The sequence below is a fragment of the Crocodylus porosus genome, unplaced genomic scaffold (assembly GCF_001723895.1).
Source record: "Crocodylus porosus isolate Cpor-Errol unplaced genomic scaffold, CroPor_comp1, whole genome shotgun sequence".
Lineage (NCBI taxonomy): Eukaryota > Metazoa > Chordata > Crocodylia > Crocodylidae > Crocodylus > Crocodylus porosus.
In genome coordinates this window covers 16,820,321-16,838,772 of record NW_017728914.1, presented here as the reverse complement: position 1 = coordinate 16,838,772, position 18,452 = coordinate 16,820,321, and the positions used below count along the sequence as shown (strand labels likewise).

General features: G+C 39.9%; 1 protein-coding gene across 2 annotated transcripts in view; it reads right to left on the bottom strand.

The window, feature by feature from the left end:
- GABRB2 (gamma-aminobutyric acid type A receptor beta2 subunit) overlaps positions 1-18,452 on the bottom strand; it is a 282,514-nt gene that overhangs the window by 102,334 nt on the left and 161,728 nt on the right. For both annotated transcript variants that reach the window (XM_019534884.1, XM_019534885.1), the window contains exon 6: positions 8,834-8,916. In XM_019534884.1, coding sequence (XP_019390429.1) covers positions 8,834-8,916 — 83 coding nt within the window. The remainder of the gene's footprint in view (positions 1-8,833; positions 8,917-18,452) is intronic.

The following is an 18,452-nucleotide window of genomic DNA, read 5'->3' as shown; positions in this document are numbered from 1 at the left end:
AACAGCCTCCCCCCGCCCCCCCCCCCAAAAAAAATACCCCAAAAAACAAAAAAAACCCATCCCCTAAAAAAACCCAACTCTGGCACAAAATGGTTATGAGAATTACCAGAACATAAAGTAGTATATTAATGCTAGAGCTTGGAAGGGTAGCCACATTTCTAAATTCCTGTCTTTAATATTCAGCACTTGATGCTGTTTTCTGCCAATGGGAATTACCCTGCTGCATGTAGAGAATGTCCTTAGAGCAGAGAAACTGAAGAGGTAAAGAAAAAAACCCTGAAAACATTTGAATTTTTTAAACCAGTGTGCTCTAAGCAATCCAAACATAATGAGAAACCTAAGCTGACTTCACATTAAGTATGGAAAAAAATACCTGTATTCTGCAGATTTTTTGTTTCTCAGCTTATTCGTTGTGACAGGAGGACATACCGCAGCATATCTCTATGTCAGCCCACCAGTCTGTCCTGGGCAGTCCATCCACCTACCTCTCCTGCACGCCTTGTTGAAATGAAAATAATTAGATGGTTCTAGGTGAGAGGCTGCCCTCTTGATGCTCTAATACGCAGGGCATACTATAAACCTCCAACCTCCCCTTATCGTGCCCCAAGCCTTACAGGTGTTACTTTGCTGCTTTCAACTCAGGGTTCCTCCCCTGGTACCAGACTCCAGCATCTCTGCATCTTTGTGCCTGTCTGGCAACTTTCTCTCTGACCCCGGTTCTCTGCATCTGATGCCCGGCTTTCAGTGTCTCTCTTTCTGTGGCACCTGGTCCTTGCCTGGCTCTCTGTGCCTCTCCCTCTGATGCCTAGCTATCTGCACCTTTCTCTCTTTGGCTCCCGGCACTCTGTGCCTTCCCCTCTCTGGCACCATCACTGGGTTCTGCCCAGATCATGTGCCCCTTTCTCTGAGCACTAATGAGGCCTCCAAACCTCCCCTTTTAGCCTCATCCTGGTCCTCTGATACAAACAAACACAAGCATTAGCCCTTAGGCTGTAACATAAACACTAACAATAAATATAACACTCTGTCTCTTTAAAAGGACAAACTTCCAACCTTCTGTCCTGGAGTACCTGAGAAGCTCCTGGGGTTGTACTGTACTTAGCTAGTCAAACAGGCAGCACCAGGTCTCAGGTAACTCCCCATGCAGTAGTTTCTTCCTCTGGCGGTTGGCAGAGAGAGCCTCCTACCTACCTCCAGCCTGAGATTTATGTATCCACAGGGCCCTGCTGCTTTCCTGGTACCTAACTGCCTGCAGGTATGACCCAATCTTCCATTAGGCTGTTCCCCCTGTAACCCACACCTGGGGAAGCTCTGCTTAGCTCATATAGCTCCTGGGTCAGGCTGCTTCAGCCTTAAAGGAGCAGGAAGATCTTAGTGCCAGGCTACACTCTAAATGCCTGCCATGTTGCTCAAAACACTGTAATATTTGTGGTAACTTCATCACAGAAAGCTTACAAAGGATTGTAAATAACTTTTTCTTTCTATTTGTTTTAAACTTCCTAAGTAAAAGGAAGCCAAATGGGCTCTATATTTTGTAGAAGTGTTTGTAATATTTCTGCCTGGCTTTGTCAAAAGCAAAAATTACCTACTTCAATTATCTAGGGGTTCTTTCCTTTCTTCCCTCAAGCCACACCAAAAAGTCTAGAAAAACAGAACAATTCTTTAGGCTCCCTTGGCAAAGCAATACTTCTACTCTATAAATAAGGATGGCACAGAATAAACTTGGAAGATTCAGTAATGATAAAACCAATGCTCTGTTTTAAGATACCAACCACCAGGGACTCAGGACTGACACACTTCCATTCACAAGCTGAGTACCAAGGTAAACAGTACCTTTAATATCCATTTTTCTTGTTTTCTTCTTCCATTAATTCCGTACTGTGTGCGTGTTGTTTGGTGCAGTGGAGTCCAGCGTTCAGATACTACTGTCTAGGGAACCTACCACTCACATTGCTGCTGGCATTGGTATGGGCAGAGGAGGCTGGGACCAGGGTGTGCAGCTGTGTGCCAACCCTGTGGCATGGATTCCTACTTCAGTGCCCCATTTTGGGAAATTATGGATCTGCTCCTATTAAGTACTATCTGTTAGTTTGTTCTTCAGAGGGATGAGTAGCACTGAGGCTCCTGAATACACTCCCTGACACCACTGTGTCCTGTCTTTTGTCAGGTTTTGCTACCCAACTGTTTCAGCCTGTAGTTTTGGGTAGACCACACTTGGTGTGGTTTTCTTGCTTTTTAGTTACCCAACAATGATTGTACTTTATATATCCCAGCACTTCAAACTTCACTATGTTTTAACCAAAGGCATCTAAAACCGTCACATAATGGAAATGTAGCAAATACACATCTTCTGTCTCTCTGGAGCTGTGAGCTTCTCTTTTTTCTGGTCAGCAGGGTGTTAATAACAAGTTCTCTGCTGTTTAAGGAAATGCTTCCCAAACTTCACTGGCCTGTGGACAACAGCTGAACAAGCAAGTCACTGAAGGCCAGATCATATTTTGTTCTTAATTGTCAACCTCATTGTAATTTAATTTTCTGTACCCATAAAAAATGCTAGAGGGTCTCATGGGAAACATATTGTCCACAAGTCACACATTTGAAACTATTGCTTCAGGCCACAGATCCTACTTCTTTAAAAGTTTGTAGACCAATTTTTTTAAAGATAGTTTTTGAAAGCATGCTTATAAAGCAGCACCCATGGGGTATATTTTTTTCTTTTTGAATAGCAACACAGAAACAGAAGTCATATGACACTGGCAGATTCAGAATGATATCTCTGTATAGACGACGTGTGTCTGCAAGATACAATGGCTAGAGACTTGATACCAGTGTACTGAACACATTAGTATGCAATGAAATGAAAAAGAATTGAAATGAACTTCAAAGCCTGTAGGTGTCATTGTGTAATTGAAATGGATAAAGGTCCAAAGGCACCAGATGAGACTTGAATAACTTCATACAGTGCATTTGAATATACTCAGAAGAACCCATAATCACATTTCTAGCACAGTCTGAATGATTTTTAAGTGAAAGGCTCAGTTTTTTTGCCATACACTGGCACATGCGGATAGTGTCATTTGAAAACCAGAGTCCAGCAGATGTGCAGTAAGATACCTTGCTTATTTATTTAGTTTAGTGATGGGAGACAGTGCTCTGTGAGCTCCCCAAAACATCTGTTTGCCTCTGAGCTCCATCTAGTCTGGTGACTAACATACTTCTTTCAACCACTAGATCTGAATATCCACATGAATGGAGGGAAGAAAGAAAGAATGATTAACTTAGGATGGAGCTGTAGGAGCTGAGCTAATTATACAACAGTGACAGAGAGAGAGAGAGAGAGAGAGAGTGCAAAAAACAGAAGTAATGTCAAAACTTAATCTCTATTGTCATTATCCCACTGAGAAAGCTAAAGAAAAGGATAAAGCCAGGAAAGCTGACTTCTCTCTAATGTTACAGTTCCTTTCCCAACGGATGGCTTGTTGATTGGCCACTATGAGGGGGAGGGGAGGGGGGGGCAGTAAAAGTGTGACCTGCTGTTGATATGAGACCATCATAAAAAAGCAAACAGATATTCAATACACACTTCATAGATGAGCTGAACAAGTTATGATCACAGGAAAACATAGCTCCATCCCCATACTATAAAAAAGTAGTATGACTCATCTTCCAGATCAATATTATGGAACTCCTTGAATGAACTGCTTTTTCTATTTACAGTGTACCAAGATCACAGTGCATTAGGCCTACCTTTAAACTGATGCTGTCAAAATGCCATTCTCTGCTTCTCTTGATTGATGATTCCATATGGCTGGGATTGTATTTTTTTCTAACAGTGAAACACTGTTGCCACAACTTCTGAATCCTTACGTGCACAAAATAAATATAACGGGACTTTTTTGTGGGGGAACAGGGGAGATTTGTCACAACTTTCTACAAGGAGAACTTAATGTGAGGGGGAAAAGTGAGATAAGTAACTATATATTTAATGAAATCAAGTCAATATGATTTTAGAGAGAAAATTGAAAAAAAATGAATAATTAAAGATATGATCAAACAAGGTAAAATGCAACATGGGTTTGCTAAAGCTACATCTTGCCAGCATAACCCATTTAAACTAACTTGTTTTTTAAACAAAGGAAACATGGTAGAGCTAATCTGGTCCTCAGCATTTAATATGATGCTACATAAACAATTATGAATGAAGCTAGGAAAACTGTTGGCTACAGAGGACCTGTAAAGTGGTTAGAGAACTTATTAAGGACCTTTCTTGGGACCAAAACTTGCTTAATGTTTTTATTAAAGATGGGAGAGGGGGAAGTGAGCATACTGATTAAATTTACTGAAGAGACAAATCTGGGAGGTGCTCTGAATATGAAGGAAAACTGAACTATCATGCAGACAAGAGAATGATCTTGAAGACTGAAGTAATAGGAAAAGGATGACTTTCAATAGTACAAAATGAATAAATCACACATTTGAGGTCTCATAAAAAGAACTTCTGGTATAAGATGGGAACGACAGGGAGAAAAATTACCATTGTGTACTAGCTGATTATAAGCTGACCATGAGCAACTAAGATGATGCCACCATTAGAAGGCAAATGTGGTCCTACAACGTATCACATATATTATTTCCAGGAAACTATAAATGTCAGTGTACACGTCATTCTAGAAGCATCACCTGGAACACTGTGCACAATACCTGTCATTGTCAAGAAAGATGAATTGTAACTGAAGGATGCAGAGAATTACTATTAGAATGAAAGGAGAAATGAGCAGTTTGTCTTATGAGAGAGGACTAAAACACCTTGGCTTGTTTAGTATAGCAGACTGAAGGCTGAGAAAGGTTGGCAACTAGGGTGACATGGCACCACAGGGTGCTATGTAGCCATCTCATGGGTGCTGTGACAGATACTGCTGTGGCAGTGGCAGCCAGGTAAAACAGCCCCCACACTCCTGGTTGCAGCATGCATGCACTCCTGCTGCCGTAGGGCTCTCTGATAATGCCAAAACACACAGAGCTGGCTGAAGCTATTGTCCTTTCCAGTCTAGCCCCTGCCATACAGTTCCACCCATGAGCCCTTGTTTCCAGATGGAGCATGAGGGTGGACTGGGAAGGACTACAGCCAGAGATAACTTTGTCTGTTGTAGAGTTATGAGAGCTCTAATGCAGGAGGAGCATGCACACATAAAACAGCTTTTCCCAGGCAGTTTTACCTGAAGGCATAAGTACCCAGTTGAGAAGTACTGAGGTGTACTGAGGCAGCGCTAACAATGGTTCTCAATCAGCAGTCAAAAACATGTGGTGGCAGGTTGCCATGACTGAAAAACTTCAGAACCACTGCTCTAAATACATTGGAAGAGTAATCAGGGAGGGAGAATTGCTGTTTACAATAAAGACTTCCCTATATTGCATCTGCAGTGCTGTCAAAAGTGCAGCTGAGGAAGGTGCCTTGTCCATCCACTCTGTGTTCCCCAAACCCCAAAACGTGGCAGCAAAGCTATTCAGAGGGTGCCACCTTCCACTGCTCTGCTCTAAAGCAGTAAGAACAACCTTTTTGGTAGGTATGCCACAAAGTAGCCCCACACTCTCTCTGAACCACTTCCCTCTCCAGCCATTCTGAACCACCTCCCTTCCCTGATCTGCTGCTCTGTTTCCTGCTTCCTTCCTGGTGCTCCCTGCCAATCTGCTACTTTGCTTTCTGCTATTGGTCATTATGCTCCCTGCTTCCTCCTTCATGTGCCACATATGGAGGCTGCCCATGCTACTTGTGGCAGTCATGCCACATATTAGCCAGCCCTGAGGGGAGAGGAGAGGGAGGGGGGTGGGTACTTAGGGTAGTTTCACTGCCTTATATTCAGTTTGGTAGTCTCAGTATGGGTATTAAATGTATGGATCAGATGGGTAAGGGGTAGTTCTTGGTGGCACTCTTAAGAGCACCATAGAAGTGGTATAGACATCCCTGAAGGATAATGACTGTATAAGATCAAATGAGCATAAGGTGACCCTACATAATTTTAAACCAGTGGTTCTCAACCTGTAGTCTACAGACCCCTGAGGGTCCACAGACTATATCTAAGGGGTCTGCGAAAGATGACCAAGATCAATCAAAAGTATGTGAATACCCACACTTACAATTCAAGGGGGTCCACACCTCCATTCAAAATTTCCAAAAAGGTCTGCACCTCCACTTGATTTTTTTTTTTTTTTTTTTTTTTAGAAGTCCACAAATGAAAAAAGGTTGAAAACCACTGCTTTAACCTGAAAGTCAATAGACTTCTAATCATCAGAGGAGTGGATGTACAAAAAAGTCTTAACCAGAGCAATCTTTCCTCAGGCTAAATACATGGTGCTGTTGCACCCTTTATCTCTACTAACTGAGTGCTTAGGAAGGAGCCAGGTTCAAGTCCTACCTCTATCTAATTTGGAGCAAAGATATTATAGAAATATACTGTAATAGCAGCGGGTGCATCTACACATGCAACTAAGTCAAAGCAATAAACTCCAGAGCTTATTGCACCAGAGTTTATTGCTTCCCAGGCACCATGTTTACATGTGCACCCACGCACATAGCATGTTGATCCAGGTTGGAGCAGTGGCATCAGTTTTGTTAAATTTAAGAAAGTCTAAACTATAACAAATCTGTTGCTGTAGATGGCAATCTACTCAATATACAATAAACAGCTATCACTAGAGAAAGAATACAGACTTTGACTTTTAATTCCTCTCTCACAGAGAACAAACTGATGTGTGTTTGCTTTTTTAATCATTTTAATGAAGAGAAGTGATCATTACTTCTCAGAATATTACCAAAAATCAGGCTCTAAAGTAACAGAGCACAATAGGAAGCTCATAACTAAGAATTTGACTTTGTTACTTATTTTGGATTTATCTACATAATACTGTTAGATTTAAACTAGACATGCAAGCTCCAGAGGGCATTCCCTGCTGAATTATAACAATTTTAAGGTATGGCAGTTTTGTGGCCTAAAGTGGTTGGCAGTGCCCCTTTAATTTTTATACACTTTCCCAAGTGTGTACTACAGAAGCACTCTTAGAGTTTATGACCTAATTTACCTACTTAAAAAAGCCAGGGCATTCCCCTTACACTCAGGCAGTTGATGCAAACTAAATGAAATAAAAGGCATGCCATCCTGCTGATACCCTATAAAAGTACAAAGCTGGCAACATTTCTAATGGATTGTTACTAAAAGATTTTCTGAATCAGAAGGAAGAAGGGAGGGGATGGAGATTCCCTCACTAAAACATTTCTTTTTTTCTGTTTTTTTAAAGAAAAAAAAATTGGTTTCTATTACAGAAGTAATTAAATGACACTGGCATGAAAAAGTTGATCCATAGTCTACTGGCAAAATCCTTCATTGTAGTTATGTCAGTAGAGACCATAACACTTTTTTTTCCTTTCTTATTAGTAACATACTTGCACAAGCTGTACTGAACTGCACCGACTTTGTAAATTAAGACTTAAATCTTGACCCGACGGAATCAATGAGTGGCATTCCAGGTTGAAAAAGGGACTAGACAAATTCATGGATGATAGTTCTATTAATAGCTATTAAACAGAGATATTTCCTCTGGCATTTCTAAACCAATGATGGTAGATGCCAAGGAGGATAATGAACTGGGGATGGATCACTCCTGCTATATCCAGGTCAATGCTCCCAGAAAAGCATCCACTTCTGCCTTTGTCAGAGGCAGGATATTGGGCTACCTGGACCATCAGTCTGACCCAGTACGGCACTTCTTATATTTTTATGTTTCCTTTATAAATTATTTTGAAAAGGATAGTCATGGGACTGTAACTCAGCAAAGCTCTTATGTGCATAATGAAGTGAATAGTACTTGAACACAGGCTTGAAATTAAGTACATTCTCACATGCTTTGCTTAACAGAGGACAGAGCTTTTAAGAATACGTGCACATTCTTTCAGGATTGAAGCCTAGCATATGCCAAGGAGTAGCTTAATGTACAGACATAATGCAACCATTTTAAAATAAACTGCTTATATTTCAAAACAGGTTTGAACAAGTGTAACAAATTTCATATCTTTTAAAACCATTCCAATTAATGTTTCATTTTCTTGCAAATCATTCAGTAATTTTTTTCAATGCTAAAGAAATGCCATATTTCAGTTTAATGATGGATAATAGTTGCGTTTTTATTGAAAAAGAAGCTTTTCATGGAAGTACTGTCATAATCTTAATTAAAACGTCAAGTAACTCACGTCTGTGTTTAGAAAGTGATTGCAACTTATTTTGTTCTCTGATGTATTACAATTCTCTACAGTTCTTAAGGTAAATAGATCTGAAATTTGCTCTAACAGCACAATTCCATTTTATCTATATGGAAAGCTTGACCTTTGATGGAGATACCAGTTATTACAACACTGTATATAATAGATTGACATCATACATAAGTGATAGTATAACTACAGCATTTATGACAAAAATTAAGAGCAATCTATTGCAAAGACAAATCTTAACACCTATTTAAAAATGGAAAAAAACAGCAGCCCAGTTCAGCAGAAAAAGATAAAGAACTGTTACCAGTCCTCTTGCTCCTCAATGAACTTCAGCAAGGCAACTGAATGAGACTTTTACGGATGTAAATTATCCGTCAAAACAGAAACTAAATTCCTTTAAACCCTGTGCCCTGAATTACTAATCTACGTGGAAAGCTAAATTTATTGCACATGTTTACAAGGAAATAAATGTCAGACAGAAAGACAACCAGGTTAGTATCATTTTTTTTGGTTTGAATTAAACTTCTGAAACAGTTTGATCATAAAGTAAATACAATTTACAAAACTACTTACAGCTCTCAATCTCCAGTGTGCAGTTTTGTTCATCCAGTGGATATCTTCGTAGGTCCATCATACAAGCAGCTGTTGTTGTAATTCTAGAAAGAACAGACGAGAGCTTCTTTACTGTTCCCTTATCAAATCTTTAATGAAACATACCTGGAACATTCCTGCCTGTTTCCTTATTACTAAAATATGGCTTATGCTGATTATTTATAAAGATTAGCACCACTACCAAAACACCTCTAAGAAATCTATCTGACGGCATCCCAGCTCACTGGACAAGTGGTCGGTTTCTATTATGCCTCTCACTCCCGTCATCAGAGGATCTTCAAGGGTCAGAAACTGTAATACATTTATCCTGACAATCCCCTGGGGAGTAGGACAGTATTATTCTCCATGCTTTAAGAAGTGGAATGGAACCAGAGAGAGATCAGTTACTTGTCAAAGGTCACGCAGGTGGTGGAAAACCTAGATTAAAGCTCTAGCTGCTGGATGGCAAGCCCTCCCTTGTGCAACATGTTCTTAACTGTTGTGAGCAGAACCAAATTAGCATGTTAAAACAGACTGTGCAAGAGAGAACAATTACTAAAAATATTTATTGTCTAACAACAGTAGATATGAAAACTTAACACGAAAACTTTGTATTCCTTTCATCTGCTCAATAATGCTCTTAATTGGGACTTACTTTGTTCGGTATGCAAGTGCACTAAAATTATTTTCTGGATTGTTTTCACAAAAGAGTTTTAGAGCATATTTTCACCTGCTGATTGGACCAAGCCTACTGACCTTAGCATGTGGGAACTTTTTACATGTTTGTGGAAATATCCATACCATACAGCTGGGTTGCAGGGAAGAAGCTTGCTTGGGGTACGTTGAGCTAAATATGAACCAAGACTTACAACATAGAAGCACTGTCTTATTAATGGTTTTCTTTTCAAGGCTTTCTAATGTGGGAGCAAAATCAATTCTTAATCTTTTTTCCCCCCAAACCATACAATGTTTTACAGAACTCTACTGTACGTGAAAAATAGTACAATTTGGAATCTGCCAATATACAATTAAAATAGAGTATAGTCTATGGACTTTCTAATCTGAGACACCAGAACCCTACATGACAGAGGGATTAGTTTACAGATTGGATCCACATTCCTAGAAAAGTTCATAGCTTCCTCTTTCTTGCATAAATCTCCTCCTGTAACATCTATTTTATCATTATTTGATAAGAAGGGTTATAAAGAAATAACAAGGTCTAAATCTCATTTAATAGACCTGTTCTTCAATGTCTAATATCAGATTTATAACAAGACTTCCTGGCAGATAAATTCTCTACAGCGTCTGTCTGAGTCAAATACAGTCCTTTTCCTCACAGCTCCTCCATGACAACAAAACTATGGATGTGCTATCCCCATATAAACGACTGAGCATTCGGTCCTTTGGCTGTAGTAGTGGAATATGACAGGCAAGTCTTATCTCTGGCATTTTTTAACTCTCAAATTCTTGCGTTGCAATCTTAATATTGCTATAACGTTGTCACTTTGTGTGTATGTGACCAATACTACAAGAGTACGCAGAGACCTTGTTTAAGATTAGAGCTCCACGTATCAAATGCTGTATGAAGACATACAAAAACACAACGTCTTACCTCTTCAGAAAGGATATAAAGAAAAAAGAGTGGCAATTAGACCAGAAACCCAACCTAAATAAGGACTTTGATTGGTTTATTTCAATCCCAATTAAGAGCATTATTGGTTATTCTTATCCACCATGCACACCAAACAAGAAAAATTCACCTTAAAATAATTATTCTTTCCTCTCCCATGATTTTGCCCAAAGTTTTATCTTCTTTCCTTTGAAAGCATTGATAAAAATAAATGTTTACCTCTTCAAAGACTTATTTACTTGAACAAAAATAATAAAATTCTTTCAGACAGCATCCACAAGTGGCACACAACTCATTCAGGTGGTCAAAACTAAATTGAGAAATTAATAACAAGCGTTTTCAATATTCCACAGAGTTCAAGACATAAGATATCCAACTAAGCCTTTAGACAGAGATGAATTAAAATCTGTTCTTTATAAGAGAAACAAACACCTGAAATAGGTACACCTCTCCCTCTAAACAGCAACACTCTGGTCATTTTTACACATGTAAGCACCACAGTGCTGAGCGCTTTGAAAAGCACTTGGCGCTGCGAGTCTTGCAGATGTATAAGTGGGGAAATGTGTGTCAGTGCTGAGAAAATGGCAGTGGTGCGCTTTTGAACTAAAACACAAAGAAGGTGCTTTAGTTCAAAAGTGCATTGCTGCCATTTTCTGAACGCTGATGCACATTTCACTTCTTATACAACTGCACACAGTTCAGTGCAGTTCGTATCAGCTCATGTGCACAGCAGATTCGATTAATTGAGTTTGCTCTGAAGCAGGGGATCTCTGGCACATTGCGGGACAAAAATGTATGTGTATAAATGTCCTTTGGCTTTCCTAAAACCAACTGGAAAAAAGTTCTAACTTCATGCTAATTCATAAAATAAATAAAAAAACTCAACTTCCTACAGCATATTCTTGTGAACTGACCACTGACAATAAAAGATTGTCTTCCCTCCCAATGAAAACCACTGTAATTCAATTTATTATGGTCATTAGTGACAATAACCATACACTACGTCCTCAAAGAAATCCTGCATGGAGGAAAAACAACATAGAAAGTGTCTAGTAGGTTAACTTTTGATCAGCTTTAATGAAATACTTTGGTACGAAGGCTTCTGATATTCCAGTGACTAACAACAGAAACAGGTTTCAGCACTCTAGTTTATGACATACAATTCCAGCGAAAGATCATTTCAGAGCATCCTTACAAAACTCTTCTATACATTTTTTTAAGTTAAATTGACTAAATAAAATTCTATATAATTACATAAAATACTACACAACAACACTGTATTATGGAGCTATCTGTGTATTGCAATACACAGACATACTGGATTCAGATTCAGAGGGGCAATTAGATATATGTTTATAGGTAGACCATAGGAATGTAGCAAGTCTCCCCTTTTCTGTCAGGGCTGCAGATCACTGTAGAGTGCAAAGAAGAACTGCAGGGACTTCTTTTTAGCATGCCTCAATGAAAGCAGGCACGCAAGGTAGTTTTGGATTTGTTCTGGCCCTCGGTGAAGTCTAGCCACACTCAGGGAAGTAAAACCGTATTCTGATACATTTCCAGGATGCACTTTCCCAAAAGAATGCACCGCTGTGTAGTTCTCCCTTGTCCAAGAGGTATGTGGGGTTCTGCAAAAACATACCCGGCATTAACAGCTACAATGAGGCCCTTCAGTTGCAAGGCTTTTTGCCAACCAGTAACAAGACAGAAAATATATAATGCATAACCTTCTGGTAGAATCACAATATTTACTTTTCCTCAATACCATTCAGTTTCCTAGCCCTGCACACTCCACCTAGGATCTGACAACTGAATTGGGATTTTAATAGTACTGCCATCTTTACAACTAAAAATGGCACTGAAAGTTGGATGGACAACTCAATTGACGTGTGAATTAAGGCAGTATCTGACTGCCTCTCATACCTGTATTGACTCAATAGGGCTAACATGAGTAAGCAGTAACTGAACCAGATCATCTCCCCTGATACAAGCAGCTATGACTCGCACACAAAGCAACAGAAAAGATGAGCAAGATGGTGACAAAGTTATGTAGTTGCTCTGACCAAAATGGCACTTTTCTTTTTTTGGAGAACTATGAAGCAAAGTAAACTATCACACCTGTTTTGAAGCTGACAGGGATAAGTCAAAAAAGCTATCTGAACAGGAAATTGTAGAACAAGAAATCATCCACAGATTGGATTTTGGTAAACATGTTTTAAACATGGACTATGGATTTTTATCTCATTACCTGAGTTAGCTTTCATGACTCCATTGTTCCTATGGGATTATTCCTTGCTTGTTTGCCTCTCCCAGCACAGCCCCATTGCACCTCTCCCCTCCGCTTTTTGTATTCATCTCTCTCCTTCTTATGCATCGGTTTGTGAACATGCTATCGCAGCATCTGATGAAGTGAGTGTCAGCCCACAAAAGCTTGTGATACACATACACATTGGATAGTTTAAAGGAGCAAATCTACCCTGCCTTCTACTTAATTCAGAATAACACAGCTAATTAAATCATGATAACATGACTCCCGCTGAAAACAAAGGCAAAATCATCATCAGAGAAAAGTACAAGGGCCTAATCTTCCCTCATGTATGCAACTCCAACAACAAGCAAGAGGATCTGACTTTTAATTAGCAATTCCAGTATCAATCCCACAAGACCTTCAATGTAAATTATGTTCCATAACTGACCATGTCTCTTTATCACAATCCTTATCAAAATCCTTTGTGCATGATAACTAAGAGTCACTGACTCTCTGTCTATCTGAATTAGTTACTGAAGCCATGCACTATAGCTGTGCTCAGTGTTCACTTCTGCTTCTTGGAAACAGACTTGCTGTGCAACAGTTGGAAATGTTGGCAGCAGTACGGAGCAGACCCAATTACAAATATGTGGAAATCTGGAGACAAAACTGCATTGTGATTAATCTCTCTCCTGATTAAGGATATCAGCTTTAAAGAGACATGATCAAGGTTGTTTGAAATAGCATTTGACCAACTTTAAATTAAAATATATTTACTAGGTGCCCCAAAATCTACAGAATCTGCTTTTCTTCTCCTCTTGCCACCAAAAGGAAAGTGCTTCTCCTATATCGTGATGGGGTAAGGGCTGCCTTTAGTAAAACATAAATAAGAGTGACATTTCTACAAGTATGTTCATAAAGCAGAACATTCTGTAACTGGCGACAGGAGATGTAGGGCATATGCATTTTGCTCTGTATAGTATAGCTTTATGAAGAAAACAGCAGATGAAATTACTGATAGCAAAATGAGAGGCAATGAAGTTTCTAGACTATTACAGAAGGTATCATTTAAGTCAACCTAGCTTTGCTGCTGAGGTTTCATGACTATCCTGGCATAGACAGTCTCCTAAGCTATTTTCCATTCTCTTTTGGAAGTGATCAAAGCTCTGAAAAGTCACTCTAGGAATAAGATGACATTTCAAGTGTTGGTAATAAGGTGGGAAGAGATTTTACAACTATTACTGGGTTAATAAGGGATACAGAAACCTTGAACTCCTGTTCAAACTTGTGCGTGTCTGTGTTTTTTTTTAAATAACTATTCAATTTGGAAAGGAGTCCAGTGCATTATACAGGATATCGCACAGGAATCTAGGAGAATCAATTTGTGATTTTATCACTGCTTTGTAACTCTGTGCTTAAAAAGCAGCCTTAGTTTTTTTGGACTGTCACAATGTAATAACCATTACACTGCTGTGCCCCCTCTATACAAACCTGGAAATGGAGAATTGTGCTGTTTTACAATTAAGGGATATATTCTTTTGGTAGAAAGCTTGCTAATTTTTAATTAAATCAAGTGCGGTGCATCTCCCCAAAAATCCTGCCTAAAATTCTCTAGTAGAGAATAAAATTAATTAGACCAGTGATTATCAACTGGGGTTCTGTGGCACCCTCAGGTGCCATGACAACAAATCCACAATTCACAGATTAAACTCAGAGATTTGAAATAGGAATCCCTAGTGTAAAAAACATTCTGACCTGTCATGGTCTTTCTGAGTTATTTGAAATGGAAGAATTGCTCTATTATTTTTTTGTAATCAAGAAACAAGCAAAAGCTAAGAGACGGTATTCTCTGAGGCGGTGTCTTGAGTTTAGCAAGGGGTGCCTGGAGTCTAAAAAGGTTGAGAACTACCACATGAGACAGCATCGTCCATTAGGTTGAACACACAACTGGAAGCCCAGAACCCAGCCATGACATATATTGTTTAAATCCTTCCGAATAATGTTCATCACACTATTAATAAAATCTACTGGTACAGTTTGCTTGGCACTGGATGTGGTTTGTAGCTATTCTAATCTCTTTTTGTTTTATCACACTGTTCCAGATGATACAATCCACCTAACAGAAGAAGATAACCATATTGGAATGACCTAGAGCAGCACTTCAAGGTTTTAATATTTCATCATAAAGAAATGTATACATGTCTGGAAGCATTTACTTCATTTCACCATTTAAAAAAAATATTAATATGTTCAGCACTTGTAGAAAATTGGAATAACATGAGAACTATGGCAGAATGACTCCAAATGAAACAAATCACCTTGGAGTAAAGACCACAAAGCATCCTTCAGGAATGTGGAGTTCACAGATGTTACTTTATTACTGATGCTGAAGAGCTGAAAGTGTATTTTCAAATATTGTTCACAATACATTCCTTACTGTACTTGGAAAGAGGACATATATATTTCACTGTGATAATGTGCACAGTGAAATAAATAATGCATCATTTTAGTTCTTTTCTGCTGGAATTTGACACGGTTACTAAGCAAGTCACGTTCCATGCTTCTTGCCACTGAAAAAGCATTACAGGTCATTTATACAAAGCAACTTTGAACTAATTTCCTCCGCCCTCCTCTACCAGGGAAAGTTACTACTAATAAAGTCCCAGGAGTGAACTGTTTAAATTAATGGATTTCAGAGCACATGAAGCATCTTCCTGCAACCTTTTTAATTCTGTACTTTTCTGTAACCCAACTCCAAGCTATTAAGATTCAGAAGAACATATAAAAGGTAAAACATGAAAGCAATCTGTTAAAAAAGTATGTCATATATTTTATTACATTAAGCTCATTAGAGACCCTTTTAACAAACTACAGCACAGCTAGTTGGCATTTTCAAAGATGACTCAGGGAGTTAATGTATCATGTTCCATTGAGAAAGGGTACCTAATTTCCTCAAGGTCCTGTGGAAAACATGGGCTATGTGCCTGCATATATTCCAAGAAAAAATACTTTAAGCTTAAAAACTGAATTGAGAGCACAGAGTTATTTAGTGGTTACAGGCACAATACACGAATATAGTACTTAAAGGTGTGATGGGATCTGATCCCTGATTTCAACAATTGTGCCTCCTGCCATGCCATATGCCATGCCCCCCATGTATGGCAGGAGGCACAGTTGTGGAATTAGGAACCAGATCCCAATTGCACCATATTGGTCATGATCCTAGTCTCCTCCTACACTGGTAGGCTGGGTGTCTGACAATCATCAGCTGGGGCCATTTGAACCTCACTGTGGTCCACAGAGCTCAAATCCTGGGGCAATCCTGATCTCCCACCACCTGGCAGGGATCAAAGGGACCACTGTATCTGCCAGCTGATTGGGACCACTCTGGGGCTCAAGCCCTGGGCCGGAATGCTTGCAACACATTCAAGTTATAGTGTCATACAAACCAGCCACAAAAATATTACACTTTTCCCAAGTAATATCTCTGTGGTTGGTTTATGATTTTACAATGTCATAAATTCTGTAAACATGTAGCCGGTGCTATTTCTGGCATGATTAACAACTTAATCACTCCAGAAACATAACATGTGCCAGGGACCTCAGTCACAGAATTCATAGGTTAATTTGAATGTTATATGTATTGCCAGAATGTGAAGAGCGAACAGCTGTAATAATTTACTTTAACACTGCTCATTAGTGTGCTGAAATGCTTGTTTTTTGGGAAAAGTTCCTGTTGTTCCTAAGGGTGTAGTTACATGTTACAATTAGCACCTGATAACTCTAAGTAATGTTAGCCACTTTTAAAGCTAGCATGTGCTGTGAGGAGTCACACTTTAAGGGTTAATACCCTCTCTCATTTGCACAGCTCTGACCTGCTGGTGAGCAAGGGCCATGGCTGGGAGCTGCCAAGGCTGCTCCATAGCTACCCCACTTGCCCACTTGCTAGCAGTGGTACAGGGTGGGGGGAGAGAAGGAAAGGGAGCAGGGGCCCCATAGCTTGGATGGCCCCCCATGCTATTCTGCTCTGTTCAGACTGCCCTACTGTCACACTGTGCCACCCTCTTCCCCACCCCCCCATGGAGCTTTTCCCTGGCTCTTTGCTCCCCTGTGACTGCCAGTGCTATCCCCAGATTAAGCGAACTTTCTCTCCTGTTCCAAGATCTACATTTAGCCTGAGGATAGTAATGGTGAAAGGGGGTTGAGTTTCCCATCCCTGTCTGCTCCTGGTCTCCCTGGAGCCCACACCACCTCTGCATGCCTGGATCCAGTCCTCACCACTCCTGCCAGACCACGGATTGGGCCATGCTGTCCCTATATTTATAGATCCAGTCTGTGGGCTCCTGCCAGGCCACAGATCAGGCCAGGCTGAATCTGTACACCTGGATCCAGCCTGCAGGCCCCTAGCAGGCCATGGATTGGGCCATGCCAGACCTGCATGCCCCCTACCCAATGACTGCCCAGTAACTCCCTGTCTTCTCCCACTTCCCCCTCTTCCTTCCCTTCCTTTCCACTCCCTACTGATCTATTATTACAATAAAGCTACTCAGCTATCAATCCAGGGCACAAGAGTCTGGGAGAGTAGCTAGTCTACCTAGGAACAGTGCCTCCTGGTATATAGGATGATGTAGATTTGATATTTAATCTCAGTGGAGCAGCCCAACAGGCTAAGGTAACTTGAGCTGGGTAGCACAGTTCAAAGATAATCCTTGCCTGAAATGGTGCAACTTTAAGACACTTAGAGGATACTTGCACTTGTTAACCAGCTTCAACGTGCAGATGATCATATGTTAAATCCCCTTAATTTTGTCTAAGCGTAGCATCTAGCCTCACCCTAAGAAACAGCGTACGGTCCTTGGTAATCCTGTCTGCCCAACCCTTATAATACTTCTGCATTCTCAAGTAATCCACAGCCAATGTTATTCCAACCAAAGAAGTCCCAGGGACCTACCTTAAAGATGGGTTTCCCCACTGTCGTTGCAGGATGGGGGGTGGTTCATAAGGTAAAGGCAATAGCAGTTTGGAGCTGTATTACCTTTCTCTGTTAATGAAGGACTTCAGCCACAGAAGTCCTACAGCCCAGGTCCCCATACAAGATGGGCCTTTCTTGTCCAGACAAACTATGCACCATTTCTCATCATATAGAACTAATCCTATGACTCCTGCTGCGCCTTGAGAAAGCAGCAGAAAAACAACAGTTGTATGACAGTGTAAGAAAGGGAAAAGAGGAAAGGCATGTGTGTGGGGCAGGCTGACAACAAGGTATTTTTCACATTCTGGAGAATAAAGTTTTTTCTTGAATATCAAAATTAAAGAAAAAGTCAAAACAACCTTGGGAAGAAAAGACACATTCAGCTTTTATGAATGCAGCTTATTTAGTAATTATTACAGAAGAACTAAGATAAGACCTTAAAGCTGCTATTCGTCTGGCTTTTGTGAGTCAGAGTAAGAAGGGTGGTTTTCCACAGGGAAAAGTCAATAGAAAAAATAGGTTTAAGTGGACTCTCCATGAAAAGACCTACTCTCAAATCCAAAAAAGTCTAGTAAAAGACTCTACAACAGATCTTAAATTACCACATACTTCTGCCACGAGTCTTTATAATAGGGCAATAACCTACATTGCAGGTGTCCTCCTGAAATTCTAAGACCAAAGTGAAATGCAGTCTTACTGTCTTAAAGTTGAAGACATCCTTTAAATGCTGTCAATAAATGAAAGAGTGAAAGAC